Genomic DNA, 26,349 nt, shown 5'->3' with positions numbered 1-26,349 from the left:
GGTTTGTCATCGTGGTGCACATCTCCAGTGCTAGTAGTGCCCAGTGTAACTCTTGATTCCGTTTACTCCTCTGGGGCGGGTCTCTTGTCTGTGATATTCCTCCTTGATAAGTCATCTTCAGGTGGTACTCATGCATGCCAATTGAGAGAACCACTGTGCTACCCAACATTACATCTTGAAGAACAGGCTTCAAAAACTGGCATCATTTTTAAGTTCCAAAAAAGTACCTGCAGTTTTAAAATTATTAAGTGATGGGGCACCTAGTTGGCTCATTCAGTTAAGCATCCAACTCTTGATTTTGACTCAGGTCATGATATTACAGTTGTGAGTTCAAGCCCAACATCAGGCTCTGTGCTGACAGTGCAGAGCCTGCTTTGGATTTTCTGTCTTCTTCTCTCTCTGCCTCTCTCTCACACAAAAATAAGTAAACATTAAAAAAAAAAAACATTGAGAGATTACATCTTTCAGAGGTCATGATCAAAAGGAAAGATATTGAAATAACTAAAATTTCATGAGAATTTTCAAAATAATTGTTAAATTTAGTCCATTATTGGAGAAACGCTCAGAAAACAAAATGTCAACTGTGATTTATTTATCCAAAACTGTTTAATATTAATTTCAATCATTGGAAAGCATATACAAAATGATAAATCAGTAACAAAATAACACATACCAATCCATGGCTATACAAACGGATAATTGCAGATTCACATGCAGTTTTTAGTAATAATACAGACATATCTTGTATGTTTTTCACATAGCGAAATATAACGTTTCAACTATCATGTAGAAAAATATCTTCTATGAAGTTTATTTTGATAGAGCAGAGGAGGGGCAGAGAGAGAAGAAGAGAGAGAATCTCAAGTAGCCTCCATGCTATCAGTGCAGAGCCTGATGCAGGGCTCAAAACCACGAACCATGAGACCATGAATTGAGCCAAAACCAAGAGTCAGATGCTTAACCAAATGAGCCACCCAGGTGCCCCAAAAAATCTTTTTGATAAAACAAGTGAGAAGTTACAAATGCCTAATTTGAAATATATGATGACTATATCATTTTGTTGTCTTTATACTTATTTAATAAATTATTGAAAGAAAACTCAGATAAAATATTCTAAAAAAGAGAAGGGAAATCAATAGACATTCTGACACTGGAAGTAACTGACTTATAATTTCAGATCTTACTAAAGGCAGTATTTAGGAATAAGAAAAATGCAACTAATGAAGAAGAATTAACTAACACATTGGGAGAAGATTTAAATTTCATATTGAATTTGACAGAAAATGCCAATATTAAGAAAACAAACTCATAAAATGTCACTTTAATGAAGACATCAGTCACTTCCTAGGAAAACTTGAAATGCTCTAAAAATTCATGGTTTAGACATAAAAGGAACTTGATTGAGGGTTTCCCTGACAGAAAACAATGTAACAATTTACATGATATTAGCAATACTTAATTTGAAGAGCAAAGGAAAGTTTCTAAACTATCAACAGTACAAGACACGTTTCCATCAGACAGACTGAAGTAAAGACAGAATCATTTTTCTGTTCTCAATAGGATATGATAATACGAAATAATTGTCATATGAAGAAGCAATCAAAGAGCATGCAGCCAAGAAATGTGAAACAGTATTATAGAGATGTGTTAAGGAGTTACTTAATTTCTCAAATATTATTTTTTTGCATTTTGTGATGATTGTAGCATTTATAAGCTTTTTAGTCTCATAATTTACTTTTTCCTCTTATTATATCTCTTTGTATCTAATTTTTTCAAAGAAGTGTGCCCTGTCTCCAAATTTTCTAACTTTCAGGCCTGAAAAAACCTGTGTCAAGTCAGTCCTATGAGTCTAGAATGCTGCTATGAGCATAGATTAATGCTTCTTTAAATGTTTCATGAATTATTGTTATGAAAAATATTTGAAATGAAAGAGACACCAAGCTAAAACTTACAAATTTTAAATTTTATTTTGAAAGTTTAAAGTGTATTGAAAAATAGAGAAAATAATACACAGAACTGCTAATATCCATCAGCCATATTCAACAATGATTAAGACTCCATGCTTTTTTCACTTTTTTCCTTTCTTCTGTAGTATTTTAAGGCAAATCTCAGATATCTGTGTCATTTCATCTCTTATACCTAAATTCATGTCTCTAACAAGTGTGGGCATTTTCTTACATAAACATTTACTTAACCAAATGTTAGGTCTTACATCTTGCAAAATTAATAAGAATTCAATGTTATCATGTAATACCCTCCATAGATAGCCAAATAGTCCCAAATGTTTTTCAAAATTTTTGCATTGGGTTTATTTGAATCATGATACAAGCAAAGTCAGCACATTTAATTTTATTAAAAGGATAACCTCAGATGCGTTACGGGTTCAGTTCCAGGAAATCACAGCAAAGTGAACATCGCAATAAAACAAGTATCACAATAAAGCTAGCAAATAAATTTTTGGTTTCCAGTGCATAAAAAAGTTATATTTGCAATATACCACAGTCTATTAAGTGTGCAATAGAATTATGTCTAAAAAACAATGTGAATTTTTTTTTTTGAGAGTGTGAGCAGGGGAGTCGCAGAGGGCGAGAAAATCTTTAAGCAGGCTCCATGCCCTAGCAGGGAACCCAATACAGGGCTCCATCTCATGACCATGAGATGATGACCTGAGTCAAAATCAAGAGTAGGACACTTAAGTGTCTGAGCCACCCAAGGCACCCCACAATGTGCATATTTTAATTAAAGAACACTTCATTGCTAAAAAATGCAAACCATCATCTGAACTTTTAGTGAGTTGTAATCTTGCTGATGGAGGGTTGTGCCTTGACATTGATGGCTGCTGACTGATCAGGATTGTGGTTGCTGAAAGTTGGGGTAGCCTTGGAAATTTCTTCAGATAACAATGAAGTTGGCCAAATTAATGGACTCTTCCTTTTACAAACAGTTTCTCTCTCGTACAGCGCTGTTTGATAGCGTTTGAGCGCAAAACTTCTTTCAAAATTGGGGTCCATCCTCTCAAACCCAGCATTGCTTTACCAACTAAGTCTATGTAATAATACTCTAAATCTTCTGTTGTTATTTCAACAACTTTCACAGCATCTTCTCCAGGAAGAGATTCCATCTCAAGAAATCACTTTCTTTGCTCATCCATGAGAAGCAAGTCCTCATCTGTTCAAGTTTTGTCATAAAATAAATCACCAATTCAGTCACATCTTCAGGCTCCACTTCCACTTCTAGTTCTGTTTCTATTAACATCACATCTGCAGTTACTTCTTCCACTGAAGTCTTGAACCCCTCATTGTCACCCATGAGGACTGAAATCAGCTTCTACACTCCTGTGATGTTGATACTTTAACCTCTTCCTATGAATCACAAATGGTTCTGAATGGCATCTAGAATGGTGAATGCTTTCCAGGAGGTTTTCAATTTACTTTGCTCAGAACCATCAGAAGAATTACTGTTTATTGCAGCTATAGCTTTATGGTATGTATTTCTTATATATATAATAAGACTTAAAAGTCAAAATGACTCCTTGATCTGTGGACTCTAGAATGGATATTGTGTTAGCAGGCATAAAAACATTAATCTCATTGTACATTTCCATTAGAGCTCTTGGGTGACCAGATGCATTGTGACCAAAATGCAGTATTATTTTGAAAGGAATCTTGTTTTCTGAGCAGTAGGTCTCAACATTGGGCTTAAAATGCTCAATCAACCATGTTGTAAACAAATGTGCTGTCATCAAGCCTTTGTTTTTCCATTTATAAAGTGAAGGTAGAATAGATTTGGCATAATTCTTAAGGACCCTAGGATTATCCTACTGGTCAATGAGCTTTGGCTTCCACTTAAAGTCACCAGCTGCATTATAACCCTTAACAAGAGAGTCAGCCTATCATTTAAAGCTTGGAAGCCGGGCATTGATTTCTACCTAGCTATGAAAGTCCTAGATAGCATCTTCTTCCAATATAAGGCTGTTACATCTTATATTAAAAATGTGTTATTTAGGGGCGCCTGGGTGGCTCAGTCAGTTCGTGAGTTCAAGCCTTGTGTCGGGCTCTGTGCTGACAGCTCAGAGCCTGGAGCCTGCTTCAGATTCTGTGTCTACCTCTCTTTCTGCCCCTACCCTGCTCATGCTCAGTCTCTCTCTCTCTCTCAAAAATAAAATAAACATTACAAAATTTAAAAAAAAGAATTTGTTATTTAGTATAGCTATCTCTATTTTCTTAGGTAGGTCGTCTGAATAATTTGCTTCTATGTCAGTGCTTGGGGCTTCACCTTGCACTTTGATGTTAGGGAGATGGCTTCCTCCCTTAGACCTCATGAACCAACCTCTCTGCTAGCTTCAAACGTTTCTTCTTTAGCTCCCTCACCTCTCTCAGCCTTCATAGAATTGAAGAGAGTTAGGGCCTTTTTCTGGATTAGGCTTTGGCTTAAGAGAATGTTATGGCTGTTTTGATCTTCTATACAGACCACTAAACTTTCTCCAAATCAGTAATAAGATTGTTTTGCTCTCTAACCATTTGTGTCTTCACTGCAGGAGCACTTTTAATTTCCTTCAAGGGCTTTTCCTTTGCATTCACAGCTTAGTTAACTGTTTGGCACAAGAGACCTAGCTTTTGGCCTGTCTCGGCTTTTGACACGCCTTCTTCACTGAGCTTCATCATTTGTAGCTTTTGATTTAAAGTGAGAGACAAGTGACTCTTTAAGTTGACACTTAGAGGCCACTATAGGATTATTAATGAGACTAATTTTAATATTGTTGTTATCTTAGCTAATAGTAAGGCCCAAGAAGAGGGAGAGAGATGGGGGAACAGCTGGTCAGTGGAGCAGTCACAACATACTTTCTCAATTAAGTTAACTGTCTGCTATGGGCATGGTTTGTGACGCGCCCCCCCCCCCCCAAACAATTACAATAGTATCATCAATGTTCACTGATCTCAAATCACCATAACAACTATAATAATGAAGAAAAAGTTGAAAATAGTGTAAGAATTACCAAGTGTGACAGAAAGTGAGCTTAATGCTGTCGGAAAAAATGGTGCTGATAGACTTGCTTGACACAGGGTTGCCACAAACCTTCAATTTGTAAAAACAACAACAACAACACAGTATCTGTAAAATGCAGTAAAACAAGGTATATCTGTTTGCTTCTTAAATCTCTTCTGATATGTAACCTGTTTTTCTTGTGTCACTTCTTACAGAACTGAAGTCAGGTGTCGTATACAATGTCTCGTATTTGGATTTTATCTCTTTGTTTTCTCTGGTGTCATTTAACTTGTTCTGTCTGTCTTATTTCATATAAGTGGAAGTTAGCTCTGGGATACTGGTTCTCACACTTGAGAGTGCAGCAGAATATCCTGGAAGGCATGTGAAAACACAGATTGCTGGGTTTAGCCCCAAAGTGTCTGATTCAGGTGGTCTTGGATGGGGGCCAATAATTTGTGATTATAATAAGTTCCCAGAAGATGCACTTACTACTGATATAGCAGGAACTCTTTGAAAACTACTGCTTCTATACTGTTCATATCTTTAATTTTTCTAAGATTGCCCAATATATTCTGTAATGAATAAGATTTTTAAAAAGCTGAATGAATTCAATAAAGTTACATGATACCAAATCAGTATACATAAATCTGTTGTGCTTCAACTATGCTTCAATTAAAAAAAAAGTTTGTGTTTTTTTACACTAATACCAACTATTAGAAAGAGAAATTAAGAAAACCATCTCATTAACAATTACATAAAAAAAAATACTTAGGAATAAACTTAACCAAGGAAGTGAAAGACCTATGCACTAAAAAATTTGAGACATCAATGAAAGAAATTAAAACTGACACAAACAAGTGGAAAGATATTCCATGCTGATTGGAAGAAATAATACTGTTAAAATGTCAATACTACCCAAAGTAATCTAGAGATTCAATACAATCATTATCAAATAAGTTAAATTTATTTAAATATGTGAAAATTCCAATGGCATTTTTCATAGAAGTAGGACAAGTAATCCTAAAATTTGTATGGAACCATAAACGACTCCAAATAGCCAAAGAAAAACAAAGCTGAAGGCATCATGCTCCCTGATTTCAATATATACTGCAAAGCTATAGTAATTAAAAATGTATAGCATTGGCATAAAAACAGACACACAGGGGAGCCTGGGTGGCTCAGTCGGTTAAGCGTCCGACTTCAGCTCAGGTCATGATCATCACGTGGTCCGTGAGTTCGAGCCACGCGTCGGGCTCTGTGCTGACAGCTCAGGGCCTGGAGCCTGTTTCAAATTCTGTGTCTCCCTCTCTCTCTGACCCTCCCCCGTTCATGCTCTGTCTCTCTCTGTCTCAAAAATAAATAAACGTTAAAAAATTTTTTTTAAAAAAAACAGACACACAGATCTGTGAAACAGATAGAAAGCCTAGAAATAAGCCCATGCGTGTATGGTCAACTTAGGATAAAGCCAAGAATAGACAACGGGGAAAGACCATGTCTTCGATAAGCAATGTTGGGAAAATTGGACAGCTGCATGCAAAAGAATGAAACTAAACCACTATCTTACACCATACACCTAAACAAACTCAAGATGGATTAAAGACTTGAATATAAGACTTGAAACAATGAAACTCTGAAAGAAAATACAGGCAGTAATTACCTTGATGTCAGTGTTGGTGATGTGTTTTTGGATGTGACACCAAAAGCAAAAGTAAACAAGTGGGACTACATCAGACTAAAAAACTCTTGCACACTTAAGGAAACCAACAACACAAAAAGGCAGCCTGTTGAATGGGAAACCATATTTGCAAATTATATATCCAATAAGAAGTTAAGATCCAAAATACATAAAGAACACCAAAAAACAAACAAAACAAAACAAAAAAACAATCCAATTAAAGAATGGACAGAGGATCTGAGTAGACATTTTTCCAAAGAAGGTGTACGTATGGTCAATAGACATCTGAAAAGATGCTCGACATCACTGATCCTCAGGGAAATGCAAATCAAAACTACAATGAGTTATCACCTCACACCTGTTAGAATGGCTACCATTACAATCAGAAGAACTAACAAGTGTTGGCTAGGATTTGGAGAAAAGGGAACCCCCCATGTGCACTGTTGGTGGGTATGTAAATTGGTATAGCCATTATGGAAAACAGCATGGATGTTTCTCAAAAAATCAATAATAGAAGTATCATATCCACCAATTCTACTTCTGGATAATTGTCTAAAGAAAATTAAAACGCTAACTGTAAAAGGTATATTCATTCCCATGTTCATTATATTATTTATAATTCCCAAGACATGGAGGCAACTTAAGTGTCCATTGATGGATGAGTGAGTGAATCAAGAAAATGTAGTGTGTATATATATATATATATATATATATATATATATACATACAATAGATTATTATTCAGCTATAAGAAGAAGGAAATCCTGCCATTTGTGATAACATGGATAGACCTTGAGGACATTCTGCTAAGTAAAAAGAGAGTAAGGAAAATACCAAATGATCTCACTTACAGGTGGACTCTTGAAAACAATCTCAGAGATAGAGAAAACGTTTTGGAAGTGCAGTGGGTAGGGAATAGTTGGAGAGAGTCAAAAGGTACAAACTTTGAGTTATAAAGTAAGTCCTAGAGATGTAATATACAGCATGGTAGCTATCGTTAATAACATTTTATGGTATATTTGAAAGTTAACGTAAATTTTAAAAGTTCTCATCACAAGAAACAATTTTATAATTGCCTATGGTGCAGAGGTTAACTAGAATTATTTGGATCATTTTGTAATATATCCAAATATTAAATCATTGTTATATACCTGAAACCAATATAATATTGTATATCAATTATAACTTGACCAAAAAAGAAGTAACTGGCCAAACAAATTTCTAAATTGCCATTTAAAAAATTAATTCAAATTATTTTCTGTATAGCTCTAATGTGTAAGCAGTCACTTACTCAGAAAACATTTACTTTATTCCCACTATGTGCTTGACATTGTCCAAGGTTATAAAGGTGGAAAAGTCATGGTCTTGAAATGTCTCCAACCTCAAGTAACTCTTAGTCTTGTGGAAGATGGATATATAAGCTAACTTGTATAAGACTTCACGATCAGTGCTCTGACAGAGCTACATACAGACTATAATGAAACCATGATTGCCTGGCACTAAATTCATGAGATTCTTCCCTTTTCTAGGGTATAATAAAGAAATGAAAGGTTTTTCCTTATTTTCCTTGGCTGCATATATCAGAAATGGCCCTTCTGGCCTCAGCTGCATCGCCTATCAAGCACTGTGATATTGCTGTCTTAGCCATTCTATATGCTCTGACCACATAGTAAGCAAACAGATGAAGCTTCCTTTTTTTGGGGGGGTGGGAGGTGGGGTTCAAGGTCCAGAGCTGGCAGTTTTATTAGGGTGGTAAAAATGTTAGAAAATGGAAGAGCAAATGTATTTTTAATAGGTCTTCGCTAAGGAGAGCCACAGGTTATGTCGAAAGGAAAAAAATGGAATATATAATTAAGGCAAAATACACCTATGGCCCCATAGCAAAATTGAGAGGAAGGTATAGAGATTTCCATATACCCACTGCCCCTAGGCATGTATAGCCTCCCTCATTATCAACATTACTTACCAGAGTGGTACATTTGTTATAATTGATAAACCTACATTGATGAATTATAGATACCCAAAGTCCATGGTTTATATTAGAAATCATGGTGTTCTACTTTTTATGGGTTTGTACAAATATATCATAACACGTATCATATAGAGTATTTTCAGTGCTCTAGAAAGCTTCCATGCTCTGCCTATTCATCCCTCCTCACACCCCAACCCCCGGTAACCACTGATCGTTTTACTGTTCATAGTTCTGCCTTTTACATAATGTCTTATAGTTCAAATCATGTGATATGTAGCCTTTTTAGGTTGGCTTCTTTCACTCGGTAACATGTATTTTCATGACTTTTTAGCTCATATCTTTTTAGTATCAAGTAATATTCTATTACCTGGATGTACTACAGTTTATGCATCCATTCGCCTACTGAAGCACATCTTGACTGCTTTTTTAAAAATTTTTTTAACATTTATTCATTTTTTGATAGAGACAGAGCTCAAGTGGGGGAGGGGCAATGAGAGAGGAAGACACAGAATCCGAAACAGGCTCCAGGCTCTGAGCTGTCAGCACGGAGCCCGACGCAGGGCTCGAACTCACAGACTGCGAGATCATGACCTGACCCGAAGTCGGATGCTTAACCGACTAAGCCACCCAGGCGCCCCGTGACTGCTTTTAAATTTTAAAAATTATGAATAAAGCTGCTCTAAATATCCCTATGCAGTTTTTTGTGTAGACATAGTTTTTAACTCCTTGGGTAAATGCCAAGGAATATGACTGCTGGACCATATGAGAAGAGTATGTTAATTTTGAAAGAAAAAGCCAAACTGTCTTAAAGTGGTTGTACCATTTTGCATTCCCACTGGCAATGAATGATTTCCTGTTGTTCGTCATCCTCATCAACATTTGATGTTGACAGTGTTCCAGATTTTGGCCCTATAAGGGCATCTCCTTGTTTTAATTTGCATTTCCCTGATGACATATGTTGTGGAACCTCTCTTGATAGGCCTCTTTGCCCTCTGATTATCTCCTGTGGTGAGGTATCTCTTAAGGTGTTTGGCCATATTTTAATCAGGTCGTTTTCTTTCTTACCATTTAGTTTTTAGTGTTTCTTGTATATTTTGATTAACGGTCCTTTATCAGATGTGCCTTTTGCAAATATTTTCTACCAATCTGTGGCTTGTCTTCATTCCTCCATTTTTAAAGACCAAATAGTTTTGTAGAAAATTGGGTCCTGCAAAAAGTCTTAAGTGCTATTTCTGTAGAGAGCATTTCTTTGTTGCTGTAGGGAAGAAGTAGAAGGTCTTGTGCTATTGAGATTCCTGTCTCCATGTAGCTTAAAAGAAAATGCAAATGAACATGAGAAGTAGAGAGCAATGATAGTCTTTAATTTTATGTCAAATGCCATAGCATATTAAGAGTTCACAGTTTAGAGAAACATTCAAGTAGACTGAGGTAGAAGAGGGAATCTGTGGAAACTGAATTTACTCAGAGTGGCCTTGAAATCTAGTTCTGTCTTCAACAGTGGCAGAGGCAGAAAATGATATTCCAGCTGAGAAACTGGATTCAGAGTTATAAAAATTTCAGTTTATATTGTAGAGGGAAAAATTGATTATGCTTTAGATTTAGATTCTGAATATTCTCAGATCTGTAAGACTGGATTTTTTTTAGCTAGAGGGACTAGAGGTGTAAATCCTACATCATTCCAAATGGTTCTATTTATAGCAGATGGCTAGGTTGCGTGTTTCACATGGCAATAGAAAGAATATATTAGCCCAGCTTATTTGCATTCATATGAGTGTATTATAACACTTAAAATGTTGTACTTTGGCATTTAAAAAATATATATGCTATATTTTTCAAACCTATGGAATATTTGCTTTATGTTTTATTTGGTAAATCTACCTTGTTAACAATTTGAAATATTATTATAATATTACAATGATACAGTGTCAAATATACTGGTTTTTAAATTTTAACTTTATTTTTTAAATGTTTTATTTATTTTTGAGAGAGAGAGAGAGAGACAGACAGATAGAGTGAGCAGGGGAGGGGCAGAGAGAGAGAGAGAGGGAGACACAGAATCCGAAGCAGACTCCAGGCTCCAAGCTGTCAGCACAGAGCCTGACATGGGGCTTGAAACCATGAACTGTGAGATCATGACCTGAGCCAAAGTCAGACGGTTAACCAACTGAGCCTCCCAGGCACCCCCATTTTAGCTTTATTTTTAGTATCAGTGACCTATTCTAGTTTTATTATTCTTCCTCTGCTTATGTAGTAATAATAGTGTGATCCTTAAAACATACTACACATACGTTATCATTGCACACAGACATTTTTGAACACTGCTGATTTAAAATTTTCCATTGTAAAGTTCTTTCTAAAGCATTTTACTTTGTTAATTGGAAAATGCTGCCGCTGTTGACAGAGATATTATCCATTTAGCTGAGGCCACCTTTGTACCTAAGTTACCGTATGTGAAATTTGGGTTGTTAATCTGGACTTATAATAATTTCTGTACCACTCCAGACTAAATTGCAAAGGACTAAAACTCAGATTTAGGCAAAGAAAAAAACTAAGGGGGTGGTGTAGAAGATGTACAGTATCACACAGCTGAATTCAACTGTGGGTGAATTTCCGGCACAGTTGAATCTAGAATCTCAGATGATGTTATTAGGACTTTTGTTCTGCTTAGTCCTGTGGGATTCAACTTGATTTCAGTTACATAGGGGTAAAGTTGGGGCACCTCTAGGGTAGAGAAGGCTGATGCCCTATAATTGGCACTTTTGCCTGGAGAAGCAGAAGCTATTTCTGAAAGGAAAAGGTACTTCCCTGACAAAGAAGTAGAAGTTTCCACAGTGGGACCCATGGTTGCTCTTGAACACAATTATCAAAGTTTGTGAAAACTGTTGGTTGGCATTCATCTACTAACCTTTAGAAAACATTCAACTTAAAAGATGATTCAGAGGAAACCTGGTTCCTTTTCTCTAGACCAAAGTTAGATGCCATCCTAAGACTCACAGACCTTTTAAAAACTGATTTTCAAGCCTGTGGTTTATAAATAGCAGCCTGGTATCAATATTTTGTATAGTCCTTCTTGGGCAAAGTAATTAAATATATCCACTCCTCAGTTTCCTAATCTGTTTAAAAAATACTGAAGCAGTTAGATTGACTAAGCTCTGAGGTCATTTGTTTCTAAGAATATATGATTCAATGATTCTCTTGCAAAAGTGATTATAGGTTGGCTTTCCTATCTTTTTTCTTTTTTCTCTCTTTTCTAGACTATGTACATTGAGTGGAAACTATCTTTGCTCTTGAAAAGCCAAATTCGGTAAAAACTTCCTGCAGTGATAGAAATGATCCATGTAGCTATTGAAATGTGGCTGGTATAACTTGGGAAATGAATTTTTAATCTAGTCTTAATTACTTTTGATTCAAATGAAAACAGCCCCAAGTCTGGCATTAACTTTTTCAACAAGATTTTTACGTAATAGTTGAAATTTTAAAATAAAATTTATAAGCTATGTGATGAATTTCAAAGCAGCAATCCCGCCTCCCCCCATTTTCTTTTCAGTCTCCCGCACACAGCTACTCAAGCTACGACTCTGGCAAAAATGAGAGTGTAGACCGAGGTGCCGAGGACCTGTCTGTAAACAGGGGCGATGAGGATGAAGACGACCACGATGACCACGACGATTCTGAGAAAGTTAACGAGACTGATGGCGTTGAGGCAGAGCGGCTGAAAGCTTTCAATGTGAGTCCCACCACCATCCCCCCTCCCCGCCCGCGTGGGTTACTTTTTACCACTTCACTTTCATGTTGTTGCTTGTTGGTAAATGTGGATGTTCTAGAGACGTGTTCGTTTAATTTACAGAAGGATTTAAAAAGTACATGAAACTCTCTTTGCCAACCAGACACCAGAATTGCTGGGTTTTGTTTAGAATTTTACAGCCAAATGTGAGCTGAAAACTGGATTTGTGTTGTGTGAGTATGCATGTTTACCTAGAGGATGAGGGGGTCTCCGCTTATTCCTCGCAAGAGTATGCCTGTCATCAGTTATTTCTTTTGCCTTCCTGGCTTATCTAATTATGCATGACAAAAGAGTCCCCCTTGTTATCAGAGATTAGTACACTGTGCAGGGTAGCAATGTAGCAGCCATACTGATCATTAATGGAGAATTTTACGGGGTGCTTAATTGTCACAGTCTGCTGTTATTTCCTGAATTTTTTTTCCTACATGATAGTCTATACTTTTCTGTCTGTCTGTCTGTCTGCCTCTCTCTCTCTTTCTCTCTAGTTTTTTTTTATCCAACCATTTAAAAAGCCTTTAAGAGGTGTTTGCTTAAAATCTCTGGCTTTCCATTGCAAAGTTCTCCAGTGCATAAAGCAGAAAAGAGTATTTTCCTATCGGTAATCAAGACAGGAAGCTAGGAACAGCAGAGAGCAGTCCTCCAAACCCTTCTCCTCTGTCTCCCTCTTGCCAACAGATGTTTGTCAGGCTGTTTGTAGATGAAAACTTGGACCGAATGGTCCCAATCTCTAAGCAGCCCAAAGAAAAGATCCAGGCTATCATTGACTCATGCAGGCGACAGTTCCCTGAGTATCAAGAGCGTGCCAGAAAACGTATACGTACTTACCTCAAGTCCTGCAGGCGGATGAAAAGAAGTGGTTTTGAGATGGTGAGTTTTGAATTAAAACACAGCCCTAGATTCCATCAAAATCCCACATGTAAACCATGACACTATTTTTTTTTCATCTTAGTGTCTTTTTTATTTTTTCCATAATGTCAGGTCAAAGGGGTTTTTGTTTGCTTGTTTGTTTTTACCCCCTTCTCCTTTTCATCTTCCTGAAGTATTTATCCCCTTTGTTATTCAATAAGGCATAGCTGGTGAGACCAGCTTACAGGCCCACATGGTACCATGTCACAGCAAATGAGGGCAATCTGCGTAAAAACCGGTGAGAACCAGCATCTCATTCGTGTTCGTTTTCTGTCACTACCAAAGTGGGTATAAGGTTAATCAAGGCTTGAAGCACCAGTTGCTGCTTTAGGTGGCACGTGAGAATGGCTTTGTCTGGAGCCAAAGGAAATGGATGACTCCACCTAAATAATACTGTTTTCATACCAATGGCTAACAAATTGCAAGCCTTGAAAGTTAAAGATCAGTAAGATAAGGCTTTGTTGTACTCAGTGTATTTGCGCGCTTGTGGATGGTAACATGAGCTTTTATATTCATCTGGGCTTTCTAGATGGACGAGATTACGCTGACATTAGATCCTTATGGGTGGAAATCAGGTATCAGTGTTTTTTGAACTTTATTTCACCTTTCTCTAATTGTTATGCCCAGAAATAGCGTATTCATTTACAATGTATTTTTTTTTATTTTTGTTTTTTGTGTATGTGAGCAGAGATGTATTAAAAATTTTCTGAATCGATTTATTTCCCTTTCGTGGGTCCACCAAAGCCAAGGCTGATAGTGATGGCGATCGGTGCCTGTAATGTGTTAGGTGCGGAAGGGTGATGTTAGTGAAGCTACGAGAGGTTTCAGAGTATGTCATAAAGGAGAAATAGGTTTTTCGATCTGAATGAAATGACCAAAGCAGTAAGTCCACTATCGACTATTAATTCTTCTTCACTGGCTTGTAAAAATACTTTCGACATTCTTTAAAACCGAATGGCTGTTATCGAGAGGCATGTGCCTAGATGGGGCACAAGGTTCAGTCCTCAGAGAGCCTGGTTTGGCATTCTGGATCCATCACTTTGTAGCTGTGTGTGACCCGGCAAGTCAGCTGCCTGTACTTAGGTACCTCCTCTGGAGATGATCACTCCTGATTTATAAGGTCATGAGGATTACATAAATTATCACTTGGAAAAGCTCTGCGACCCATTACTGACAGTCACCACTCAGTAAATCTTAACTCTGAAAATATTTTCAAACATTATTTAATGTATCATTTGATAAAAGCTTCCCAAAATGTTTGTGTTAAACAATCACAAAATACTCCAGTTAAGTATTTGCTTACTTCTTGGAAGTAACAACCATATTGAAGTCCGAGATTGTGGTGCATGTGTCATTTTAAGGGGCACATGGGTGGCTCAGTCTGTTAAGCGTCCGACTTCAGCTCAGGTCATCCATCATCTTGCGGCCGGTGGGTTTGAGTCCTGCGTCGGACTCTGTGCTGAGAGCTCAGAGCCTGGAGCCTGGTTAGGATTCTATGTCTCCCTCTCTCTCTGCCCCTCCCCCCTCCCCTCAGAAATAAACATTAAAAATTTTTTTAGATAAAAATGGCATTGTTATGCCTGATCAAACTAAATTTGACAGAAAGGCAGCATGGTATAAGAGAGAAGGAGAGTTTGCTTGAAGAAAATAAAGTTATTTCTCCCATTATTGAATTATTTAAAAATTATTATTACCTACTCAACAGGAAAGAGATGACAGACAGAAAGGGCATCTAAACATGTATAGAAGCCTAGAAGAGTCCTGGTGTTGACATTTGGTTCAGGAGCACTTAACAGCTGATGTGAAATTGCAGTTGAACATAAATGTGTCTCACAGAGTATGATATACAATATATACTCCTCTTTTTCAGTAACAAAGATATCATATACCAAGATTTTTATTTACCAGCATCTGGCATTACTACTTTTTCCTAATCTTGTCATATTTTTTAGAGATTTTATGATAAAATTTATCTTCTTTTACATTAATTATTCTTTAAGGGAAAGAAGTCATTGTTCTGTAAAATTCTTGATTTCTCTAAGACAAACCTTACACTTTCAAGTTTTTCTATTGATTGTACTTACATGTTTACTTTAATATGCACATCTATTTGTTGTAAATTCTGTGCTATGCATAGAGAAAACGAAAGTTGACTAATTCAAAGTCAAGTAGTTTTACTAACTAATCCTAAAGAAATATGCTGTAAGAATTCATTCATTTATTCAACAACGCAATAACATTATATAAAGTAATAAGGAAAAATATTAGAGATTTCTACCCACTTAATTAGAAAAATATAACATGTTCCCTGATCATTATGATTCATTGAGGTGACAAGGTTTGGGAAGTAAAACAGTCAAGTAACAAGGTTGAATAAAATTAAATGTTAAGTGAACAACATGAATGAAAATTTATATTGTAGGTTCTTTTTTTTTTTTTTTTGAGAGAGAGAGAGAGAGAAAGCACGTGTGAATGTACAGGTGTGTGTGTGAGCAAGAGGGGAGGAGCAGAGGGAGAGGGAGGGAGAGAGAGAGTCTTAAGCAGGCTTAATGCCCAGTACAGAGCCTGATGCAGGGCTTGAACACACAACCGTGAGATCATGACCTGAGTGGAGTTGAAGAGTCTGGCGCCTAACTGACTGAGCCACCCAGATGCCCCAGTTTATTTTTTTATACATTTACTTAGTAATGTACTACTGGCAATAATAAATCTACCATCTAGTTGATACTTGGTATCTTGATTTTTTTTTTTTCCTTAATGTATCACTTTATTGTCATGGGGCATGGGGAGGATCATGTGTCATTTTGAATACTTACCCTTATCTAGAACAGATAGGAAAATGTATGACTACTCCAGATAGCAAGTACAACTAAATATTGTATGTGAATATCTTTTGTCATCACTTTTTAAGTTTTATGTAATATCCATCATTTCTTTTTTATTGAGACATCATTAAATAAAAGAATCTTTCCTCTAATGTGTTTTGTGTAGTTAGACATGAAAAAAAAAATCTCAATTTCAGTGTGTAGTTATTTTTACACTCAAATTATTCTGTAGTATTTAACAGGTCAACAGAGAAACATAAAGAATTTTTAAATATGCTTATTTAAAACATAATTTAAAATTTTTTTTAAATTTTTTAAAAAATTTAAAATTTTTTTAAATTTTTAAAATGTTTATTTAAAACATATTTTTTAAACTTTTTAAAATTTTTTTTAAAAATTAAAAAAAGAATTTTTTTTAATGTTTGTTTATTTCTGAGAGAAACAGAGACAGTGTGTGAGTGGGGGAGGGGCAGGCGGAAAGGGAGACAGAATCCAGAGCAGCCTCCAGTCTCTGAGCAAGCTGTCAGCACAAAGTCTGACACGGGGCTTGAACTCACAAACTGTGAGATCATGACCTGAGCCGAAGTCGGACACTTAAGCAACTGAGCCACCCAGACACCCCTAAATATGTTTTTAAAATGAAATTATTAAGTGTAGGATTATTTGGTAGGGGATTCCATATTCTAAAACAAAAGTGGCATTCAATAAGCTTAGCTCTTCCAATTATTTGGGGTGTCTAAACCAGAAGATGCCTTAAGTAGAATGAAACAAAAAATATTGAATTATATATTTTGTGCTGACTGTAAGAAATTCAAAGAGATAATCCCATAGAAGTGGTTTATCACAACATACATTAGTACTGAACTTGAGGGTCTTGGCATTCACTTTTATTAATTTCCTGCTATCATTAATATATATAAAATTTATGTATGGTTAATTATTCTACACTACCGCTTGCGAATTTAGATGCTGACATAAACACTTTTAATTGACTTCACTGAATGGATACAAATATGAGAGTATGTGTTTATAAATTTCTATTTCACTATAATTATCAAGACCTTACAAATCTTCATTGCTTAAGCAACCAAAATTTCATGCTATTACTCCAAATAGTCTCCAAGTAATAGGTGAAGGACAGTAACTATATTATGATTCCTTTCTATACATTTTCACTAACAGTTACCAATAATCTGAAATAATAAATCCTCCGTGTTGAATATAAAAGGGCATATTCTATGAAAAATAAATCTCATAAGTTTGATCTAGAGTACTGTTTCAGTTTTCATTAAATTTTTAGAACTCAGTGAGTTAAGCAGTCATGAAATTAATCCTTTAACAAATATATCAAATCACTACTGATTCATTTGTGCAGCTTAGACTCTCAAATTACTTTGGCTAGTTTTCTAAAAAAACATATGTTGATTTTTCTAGAAAAAAAGATCGATTTCTCCAAGAAGCATTCATAGAGCATCTATAACAGATAAGTTCATAAAAGCAAAACTTTATGAACAAGGTAGGGTTGGTCCATACCTGAGTATAGTCTGAGTTATATGATGTGATTTATCTTTTTATTTTCTGAGCTTGTATTGTTAGAGACTTTTTCACCATGCTGCATATGTTTACATGTATTTGTATAAAACCCAAAGGTAATATTTAGGAGAGTCAGCCTAAGATGCTTGCAGTCCGTCATTCCTACTGTATCCCAAATTTTGCCACTATACCAAGTTAGATCAGGTTGCCTAGATATTTGAATTCAATAAATTTAGGCTCTTGAAAAATTTCCTGCTTACTTACTTTTTAATTCATGTGATTAACTATGTTTGAAGAAATGAGTCTATGAAATTTTTGTAATATTTTGCCGATGACATTGTCCATTAGGCTACTAAATGTCCATATTAAATTACCTTAGTTCAGAAACTTCTTTTAGAACATAATACAAGAAAAAAAAATGCTTCTCCTGTGGAAGTAGAATGCTTTCTGTTTTCTCTCTGCTAGGACAATGCAACTAAATATATTCACATTTGTGCCTCATTGCCACGAAGTTCAGAGCCAAAGTTTGTCTGAGGTTCTAGTCATCTTTTTGTTCAGTTTATCATAGAGTATATATCATATCATAGCATAACATAGAGTACATAACAGTTTTAAGAAAAAAGTGAGATGTAAGTTTTAAAAAGTGTTTAAATCTGATTATGGAAACAAATTTTAATACTATAATCAAAGCTCTTCATTATAGTATTTTGTTAAATTACATCCTATAATATCCCTGTTAGCTATTTTGATATCTGGCCTTCTGAACTCATGATTCCTTCATTAGAAAAGAAATAATGTTTAGGAAATAGTACATTTTTTTTTCCTAGGGAATTTCACTAATTACATCATTTGCCTTGAGTTGTCTAATGCAGATGAAAGTAGAGAGATCAGAATTTGTTTTCAATTTAAAACTTCCCTAATATGAGCATTGCAAAAACTACAGTGACACTTGCTATTCATTCTTAGCTAATGGAAATATTATAAAATACGAATTAAAGCGCTTCTTTAAACTAAAACTTTGATTAAAGGTATACCCATCCCTTCATACAAGGTCATGATTAAAAACTCTCTAATACCTGTGCAGCCATTATTTGTGTTATTATTCGCACAACTATGTACATTTCTGTCTTTGTGACCAATTAACTTAATTGATGCTAATTAGCAAACACATTTTGTTTGAATTCCCCACCTGCTAGTTGTACCAATTTATGGGCTCTTTTTCATACAGGTCATCTACCATCCCCTGGGATACTTTCGTATCATCTCCTGAGTCCTTTATTCATGGTATTTCTTTTTAATTGTATCTTCTAATACTCTGCTTAGTAATTTTGCTGTCTGGTCTTTTGAATTCACAATGCTTTTACTTTCTCAGTTTCAGTGATCTGCATCTTTGTTTCATGTTGGCTGTCGTTAGCATGGATGTACCTTAGTCTTAGTTATCACTCAGCTTGCACAAGCAATATTAAGAACTTTCATGGTCACCTAAAATTTTTCAAGTATTTGCCACTGTCTTTACAGAGGAGATGTCCTCATTGTGTTTGCCCCTGGATGACCCTGCAGCCTCTGTTCCCCCTGTTCGGTCTGTTTCATAAAGCTGCTTCATCAACCATCCCAATGCTCACATTCTCAGTTTTCCCTTTTCACTGAGAGAGGGAAATTTCTTCTCTTCTGCCTTATCAAAAGGTCCCTAGACAAAGAAAATATTTCATCTTGGATCTTCTCTTCTACAGTCTGAAACCATCCTTTGCCAGGTTTCCTGAAGGATTATTTTATACTCACAGATCACACTTATTACAACCAACTCCCCCAATGGTCCCTCTTCCAGACTCTGGTTCTCACCAACCCATTGAATTGGTTTTTTAAAAGACCACATGACTGCCTTTGCACCAGATCAAACATTGTATTCTTTTTTTTTTTTCTTAATGTTTTTATTTATTTTTGAGACAGAGACAGAGCATGAGCAGGGGAGGGGCAGAGAGAGGGGGACACACAGAATCCGAAGCAGGCTCCAGGCTCTGAGCTGTCAGCACAGAGCCCGACGTGGGGCTCGAACTCATAGATCATGAGATTGTGACCTGAGCCGAAGTCGGATGCTTAACCGACTGAGCCACCCAGGTGCCCCCAAATATTGTATTCTTAATGAACTCGCCCCCATTTTCTTGAGCATCTTGTTGCTCTCCCTCCTCATTTTCTTTTTCTTGCTTTGGGGCCACTTCCTGAGATCCTGGGCTTGGCCATGTACTGTGTCTTACCTTATCCACAGCCGCAGAGGTCTGTTCTGTATAAGCAACTCTGGCAGTGGAAGTCCAGTCGCCTGCAGAGCTTTTGTATTTCACTCCAAATGTCAGCCAGATGCTGGAAAAATGTATTGTTATATCTTCACTGAACTCTTTGTATTTTCCATCATCCATCCTCGCCATTGGTCTTTCACCTCATCTACCAAATCGCCCGTAAGTTCCTCTTGACTTGCCTTTTTCTGGCAATAGCACCACTATTGTGATTTGTAGCCGTATTCATACACCTGGAATGAGATTAGACTCTTCCTTACACTTATGGCTTGCATCCTGCCGCTCATTGAATTCTGTTGATTCTTCCTTTACTGTGTTTCCCAAATCAGTCCAATAATTTTGAATTTTATTGGCTACCATTTTAGTTCTGTCCCTTCACACCTCATACCTGTACTCATACAGAATTCTAACTCCTCTATTTAATCTTACGCTCCCTCCCTCCCCTCTATCTGAGGCAGGAACAGACCTAGGATTTGTGCCTGAAATTTATAAAATTGGGGCCTTATATTAAAAGAAAAATACTATAAAATTGTGAGCAAAAAATTATGTAGAAGGATGAATATTTGTTTATAGTAAGAAAACACCAAAATTTTTAACGAAACAGAAGTCTTGAAGATTCAGACCCTTTTCCTTTGACATCTCTTTTGACAATTTTCAGACACACATATGAATAGTTACTGATTTTAACTTGGCTTCCCCTCCCTACCTAGAATGCTTACAATATCCAGAAACTCTGGAAGTCCCATCTAGTTAAGGAACCCTGGTATCTAAACTTCACTGGCTTTATGAGAAACCTGCTTTTGCTCCTAGAGTAGTCTTCCTCAGTTCTGGCTTTGATGGTGTCAGACTTTTGCCACCTCAGAACAAGTTCTAAATTTCTTAGTGTAATAGAGTATGGGCTCTTGAAACTGAGAGACCTAGGTTCAATTCCTGTACAACTTTGTGTGATTTTTCTGAATCTCCAGTTTTCTAAAGAAGTTGGATGTTGGGGTATTATATGTAATAATGTATAAGAAATATTGAGAATATAATCTAGGCTCTTTCTACTCTTTCTTCTAATATGCTCAATTAGTTCATTTCTCACCTTAAGCCATCACATGGGATTTCTGGTACTTTTCTCAGTGTGTGCTCTTTTGGTCCACTGATTTTTCCTTACTTAGGAACTATGGGTACTATTCTCTCATTATTGACTAAATATATTAAGATTGAAGAGTAAATAGAGTGTAAGGAATATAGCCAACATAGTTGTCAGAGTTACTTAGCACTGGATCTTTTAGCAAAATGTTGACCTAATAAGCCTTATGGAGTACCCCGCATAGAGCCCACCCACCTTCCCTCTACAAATACACAGATACTAAGTAAAATATAACAACCTTTTAAATAACCAGATAAGATCAAAAGAAAGAAAATTTCAGGCTGTGAAACTGATAGAAAACTCATAGCCATAATTGTAAGTCTTTAATTTGGTAGGGTAACAGACTAGGAAGATAGAAAAAGTGAATGTAGCAGGTCAGGGTTGTAGTCTGAATGCCCACTTAAGTTCAGGAGATGTGTATTTTAGTTTGCAACTAGACAGGAACATGAATGGAGAATTATATAAAAAACTGGGACTCTGAAAGAGCTACTCCTCTATCAAGGGGAAATTACAGAAAAAGAGAAGAGAAATAGGAAAAAGGAGTTAAGGTGGAGAATAGAATGATAAAGATAGATCTAATAGGCACTCTAGAAGAGAAATTAGAATAAGGACAACAATTCAAACAGATGAGAAGGAGAATTTTATAGAATTGAGTAAACCAGTGAGTCCTAAGAGCAGGGAAGTAGACCTGTGCTGAGCAGTATAAACAGAAACAAATCTGTACCTGTGTGGATCCTAGTGAAAGTACAGCAGTCTCAAGAAATTCTTTAAGGTCACTATGAAGAAACAAGAGATTATCTAAAACGTAAAAGCAGAATGGACACACATCTTGTCTTCAAAATAGATGCCAGAAGACTGTCTGTAAGGGACCAAGGACAAGAAGTCTCGATTTTTTTTTTTTAGAGGAACTAGTTTTAATTCACAAATCAAAGCCCAGCTAAACTGTACTTCCAGAGTGAAAAACAAAGCACCACTTCCGTGACCAAGGTTACCACTTACAGGCTGTCTATGGAAAAGCTGAAATGTCCTCCAAGCAGAAGGAAGCTGTGCCCTGAAGGAAACAGTGGAAAATTAGCACGATTGGTGAGAAAATCTGAAAACAAACAAACAAACAAACAAAAAACCTTGATTTTTAAAGTCGGAGGGTCTTGGTTCTTAGCCCTCCTTTACCAGTTATTGCCAGTGGACCTTGTATAAGTAAGTTTCAGCTTCCTCATGGGAAAAACAGAAACAAATAGCATTTATTTTGCACATGAAAACCAACATCACTTGGTCACTGGAAATAACAAATGGAAAAACTCCCACCTCGCATAGTACCTGGTATCCAAGGAACATGATAAAATGCAGTCTAATCTGAAATTGTGTGCCATGGCTGGCTTTACTGGAACACCCTCACTATCTCAATCTCTTGAACTATTTGGAAGACTAAATCAAATGTCTCTATCTAGACAGCGCTCACTTCTCACTAAAAGCAGCCTTAAATCTCTCTCTCTTCTGTGTGCAAATTGTACTTTGTGGTACATCTTTTGTAGTTTGCTCCTGTCTCATATTGCTGTTATTTATATATGGGCCTTAGCTCCCTTACAAGAAGTTATGTTCCTTGAGTATTATGCTGCTTAACCTGTTCATGTCTGTATCACCTACAATGTCTTACCTAGAGTACAGTTAATTGCTCAGGAAAGCTGCTCAGTTCCTGTTCAATTCAACTGAACTGAAATTGTCAAGTGAAAGATGAATGAATGGACATTTACTAATGTGTTCCTTTGTGGTAGAAATTAGTTGGGAGATAAGCTCATTTTTATTGTGTGCTATGTGTTTCACAGTCTTCCGGAGTTGGCATTTCAGTTTTAAAAGTGCTTATATACAATGGATTATTACTCAACAGTCAAAAAGAATGAAATCTTGCCATTTGCAACAACGTGGATAGAACTAGAGGATATTATACTAAGTGAAATTAGTCAGACAAAGACAAATATCATATGACTTCACTCATATGTGGAATTTAGAATACAAAAGAGCTGAACATAAGGGAAGGGAATATAAAAACAGAGAGAGGAACAAAACATAAGAGACTCTTAAATACAGAGAACAAACTGAGGGTTGCTCTAGGGGTTGTGGGTGGGGAGATGGGCTAAACGGGCAAGGGGCATTAAGGAGGACACTTGTTGGGATGAGCACTGGGTGTTATATGTAGGGGATGAATCACTGGACTCTACTCCTGAAATCATTATTGTACTATATGCCAGCTAACTTGGATGTAAATTAGAAAGTAAAAAATAAAAAAAAAAAAAATAAACAAAAGTGATTGCTGACTGAAAATCTAATAGGGAAAAAATATATCCCTGAAGAAAAAAAGTTACATTTAATTTTAACTCTTTTTAACTCTTGAAATCCTATTTTAAAAATATCTTCATCTATTTGGCAGTTTGTGTGAACAGGTAGTGACATTAACCAAGTGAATAGATTTTGTATACAGTTTTAGGTTTCACAAATAAGCTATTAGGGCCAAAGGTGCCATGGTCGGCAACAATCATAAGCATATCTAGTCAGTTTTTTTCAGAATTAAAGGATGTTTCCTAGTGGATATTTCAAGTAGTCACTTAGTTAAAAATGAAAATATGTCGGGGAGCCTGGGTGGCTCAGTCGGTTAAGCGTCCGACTTCGGCTCAGGTCATGATCTCACGGCTTGTGAGTTTGAACCCCGCATCGGGCTCTGTGCTGACAGCTCAGAGCCTGGAGCCTCTTCAGATTCTGTGTATTTCTCTCTCTCTCTGCCCCTCCCCTGCTCACACTCTGTCTCTCTCTGTCTCTCAAAAATAAATAAACATTTTAAAAAAATGAAAATGTCACTTTAGTTGATAATTCAGTTTTTCTGGTCTTGATCAAAAGTATTGTCAGATGGGATTAGCCAAACTGGGCTTCTGAGTATTAAATATGCCATTAAATCCGCATTTATTTGTGAAAGATCATTATTAACGGCCAATGATGCTCTAAAATTAAGGCCAAAGTGCATACTATTAATTCATAATTGTTGTCAAAGCTTAGATGAAGACTAATTAGCATTTTTGTTGAAAATACATTTTCAAACTCCTTTTAAATAGGTCAAGAGAATTTTCTCAAACTGGAACATCCAAAGATTCACACATAGCTGGATCCATGGGGCCAGACATCAGCGACTTGCCAATCCCCTATTTCTCAACCAGGCTTCTTCCTCTCAGGTCCTTGCTACCTGCTGGAAAATGTTGCCATCAGCAGCTCTAAGCCCCTCTTCTTACCTAGCATCCGAGAGCAGTCTTCCAGCTCCAGGTCACCCTTCCCATGAAAGGACTTTAGTCCTATTTAGATCATATATCCATCTCTTGGATGGATGAGCTCTCATGATAGTCATGGCCAGGGTGAGGTCAACGAGGCTCTTTTCTCATAATGTCCAGCAAAACCATCTAGGATGAGGTAAGAACAATTGAATTGTGTTTTTAGTCCACATCCACAAGCTTTACCTGAAACCTTGGATCATATGTGGTCCAGAATTCAGAACTTTTCAGATTTGGGGAACATGATAGAGTATATATTCCAGTTATTGCATAACACTTGCAACAGAGTCTGGGAAAGCAGCTCATATACAAATGTATTAGTATTTCTGACATAAAAGATCGGAATATTCACAGAAAGTAGGGAAAAGGCCATATCAGTTTTTTTCTGCCAAACTTCCCCAAAGTTTTTGAAACAATTCTCAGTTTATACAATATTAGCATTATAGAATTGCTGGTAAAAGGTTGCAAGTCTATAATTAACATATTCTATTGCACGTGTATTACCCCCTACATGCTAGGCATATATTAGATTGTAAACTATGATGGCTGAGACAGTATTGATACTGTTTATATATCTGAACATGACATACTTTCTGACATATAGAATGTGCTTATTAGATATGTTTGTTGAATAAGTGAATATATCAGTGACTTTATGTACATCATCATGGAATTCCAAAAATTAGCCCATGATATAGATATTATTTTTCTTATTCACAACTTACTGAATGAGCCTTGGTTTTGCCATTTGCAAAAATAGAATTAATGATACCTAGCAGAATGAGTGAGGCTCAGAGAGATTAAAAAGCAAAAGCGGTCAGATTGCAAGTAGCTGATTTCATAATAATATTCAAGTCAGTCACTTCATCACTAAACTATTACTTTATTCTACTGATGGATACAAATGAAGCTGCTTGATTAATTGAAGGGATCCCTTAGGAGCTACAACTTTCTACACAGCCTGTAACAATTATCCCTTTAGGTGTAGATATATCATTTGGTGGGAGATAAAATATGCATATCATCTAAGCTGCAGAATTTTTAAATTATGTATTCTAGAAAGTAACAAGATTAGGGAAAATAATTTAGGGTCCTATGTCAATTCTGAGTAATGTATCATTTGCTTTAATTATCTTGAAAGAGCTCATTCTACATAAAATCTTGGGTAGATATCACAGTTGCTCCAAATCTGGTCTCATTTAATACTTGATTTAGTTATGCTTAAACCCTGGAGGCTAGTGAGCCTTGCCATGAATAAGTACTATAAATCCATGAATACAGGCTTATAGTCATGATTTATTTTTTTTAAGTTTATTAAACTTAAATTTACGTTTCTTGTCTATGCAAGTGGGGGAAGGAAAGAGAGGGAGAGAGAGAATCTCAAGCAGGCTCTGGACTATCAGCACAGAGCCTGACATGGGGGCCGAACCCACGAACTGTGAGATCATGACCTGAGTCAAAATCAAGAGTTGGATGCTTAACTGACTGAGCCACCCAGGTGCCCCCAGTCATGATTTATCTTTACTTTTTTATAAAAAAAAGAAAACAAACCTGGAGCATCTTAAATGTACAGCAGAAGTTCTGAGGACACTAACATTGTGTAGTTTATAGTTTTGAGATCAAAAAGTGGACTAGTTTGTTGGTGTGGTATTAAGTTTTACATGTATCTATAAGGAAAGGCACATTTCTGTTGTGCCAACAGCAATCACATCTTAAGTCCCCAATTAAAATGTGACTTTTTAAACTCCAAAAGTTCCACGCGACAGTTTAGCCATCTGTTTAATGAAACAACCACTGATTTGGTCATAGATAATTATTGCAATAAGAACGGTGCTAGGGAAAGTTCAACTCATGACAGTTAATTACGAAGAGATAATTAGTGAGGGTAGTTAGCATGATCTCCTCTCTAGGGTAAGAAATAGGTAACAAATCTC

At 36.3% G+C, this 26,349-nt stretch overlaps 1 protein-coding gene across 7 annotated transcripts in view; it reads left to right on the top strand.

Annotated features, from left to right (window-relative positions):
* The window catches only part of NOL4 (nucleolar protein 4), a 413,504-nt gene that overhangs the window by 274,478 nt on the left and 112,677 nt on the right, over positions 1-26,349 (top strand). For 4 of the 7 annotated variants that reach the window (XM_027068733.2, XM_027068732.2, XM_027068731.2 and 1 more), the window contains 2 exons: positions 12,181-12,360; positions 13,093-13,284. In XM_027068733.2, the coding sequence (XP_026924534.1) occupies positions 12,181-12,360; positions 13,093-13,284 (372 nt within the window). The remainder of the gene's footprint in view (positions 1-12,180; positions 12,361-13,092; positions 13,285-26,349) is intronic. The other 3 variants (XM_053206587.1, XM_053206588.1, XM_027068730.2) reach the window with 1 other exon arrangement.

Source organism: Acinonyx jubatus, chromosome D3, assembly GCF_027475565.1.
Source record: "Acinonyx jubatus isolate Ajub_Pintada_27869175 chromosome D3, VMU_Ajub_asm_v1.0, whole genome shotgun sequence".
NCBI lineage: Eukaryota > Metazoa > Chordata > Mammalia > Carnivora > Felidae > Acinonyx > Acinonyx jubatus.
The sequence above is the reverse complement of the archived record's forward strand: the minus strand, read 5'-3'. Positions and strand labels throughout refer to the sequence as shown.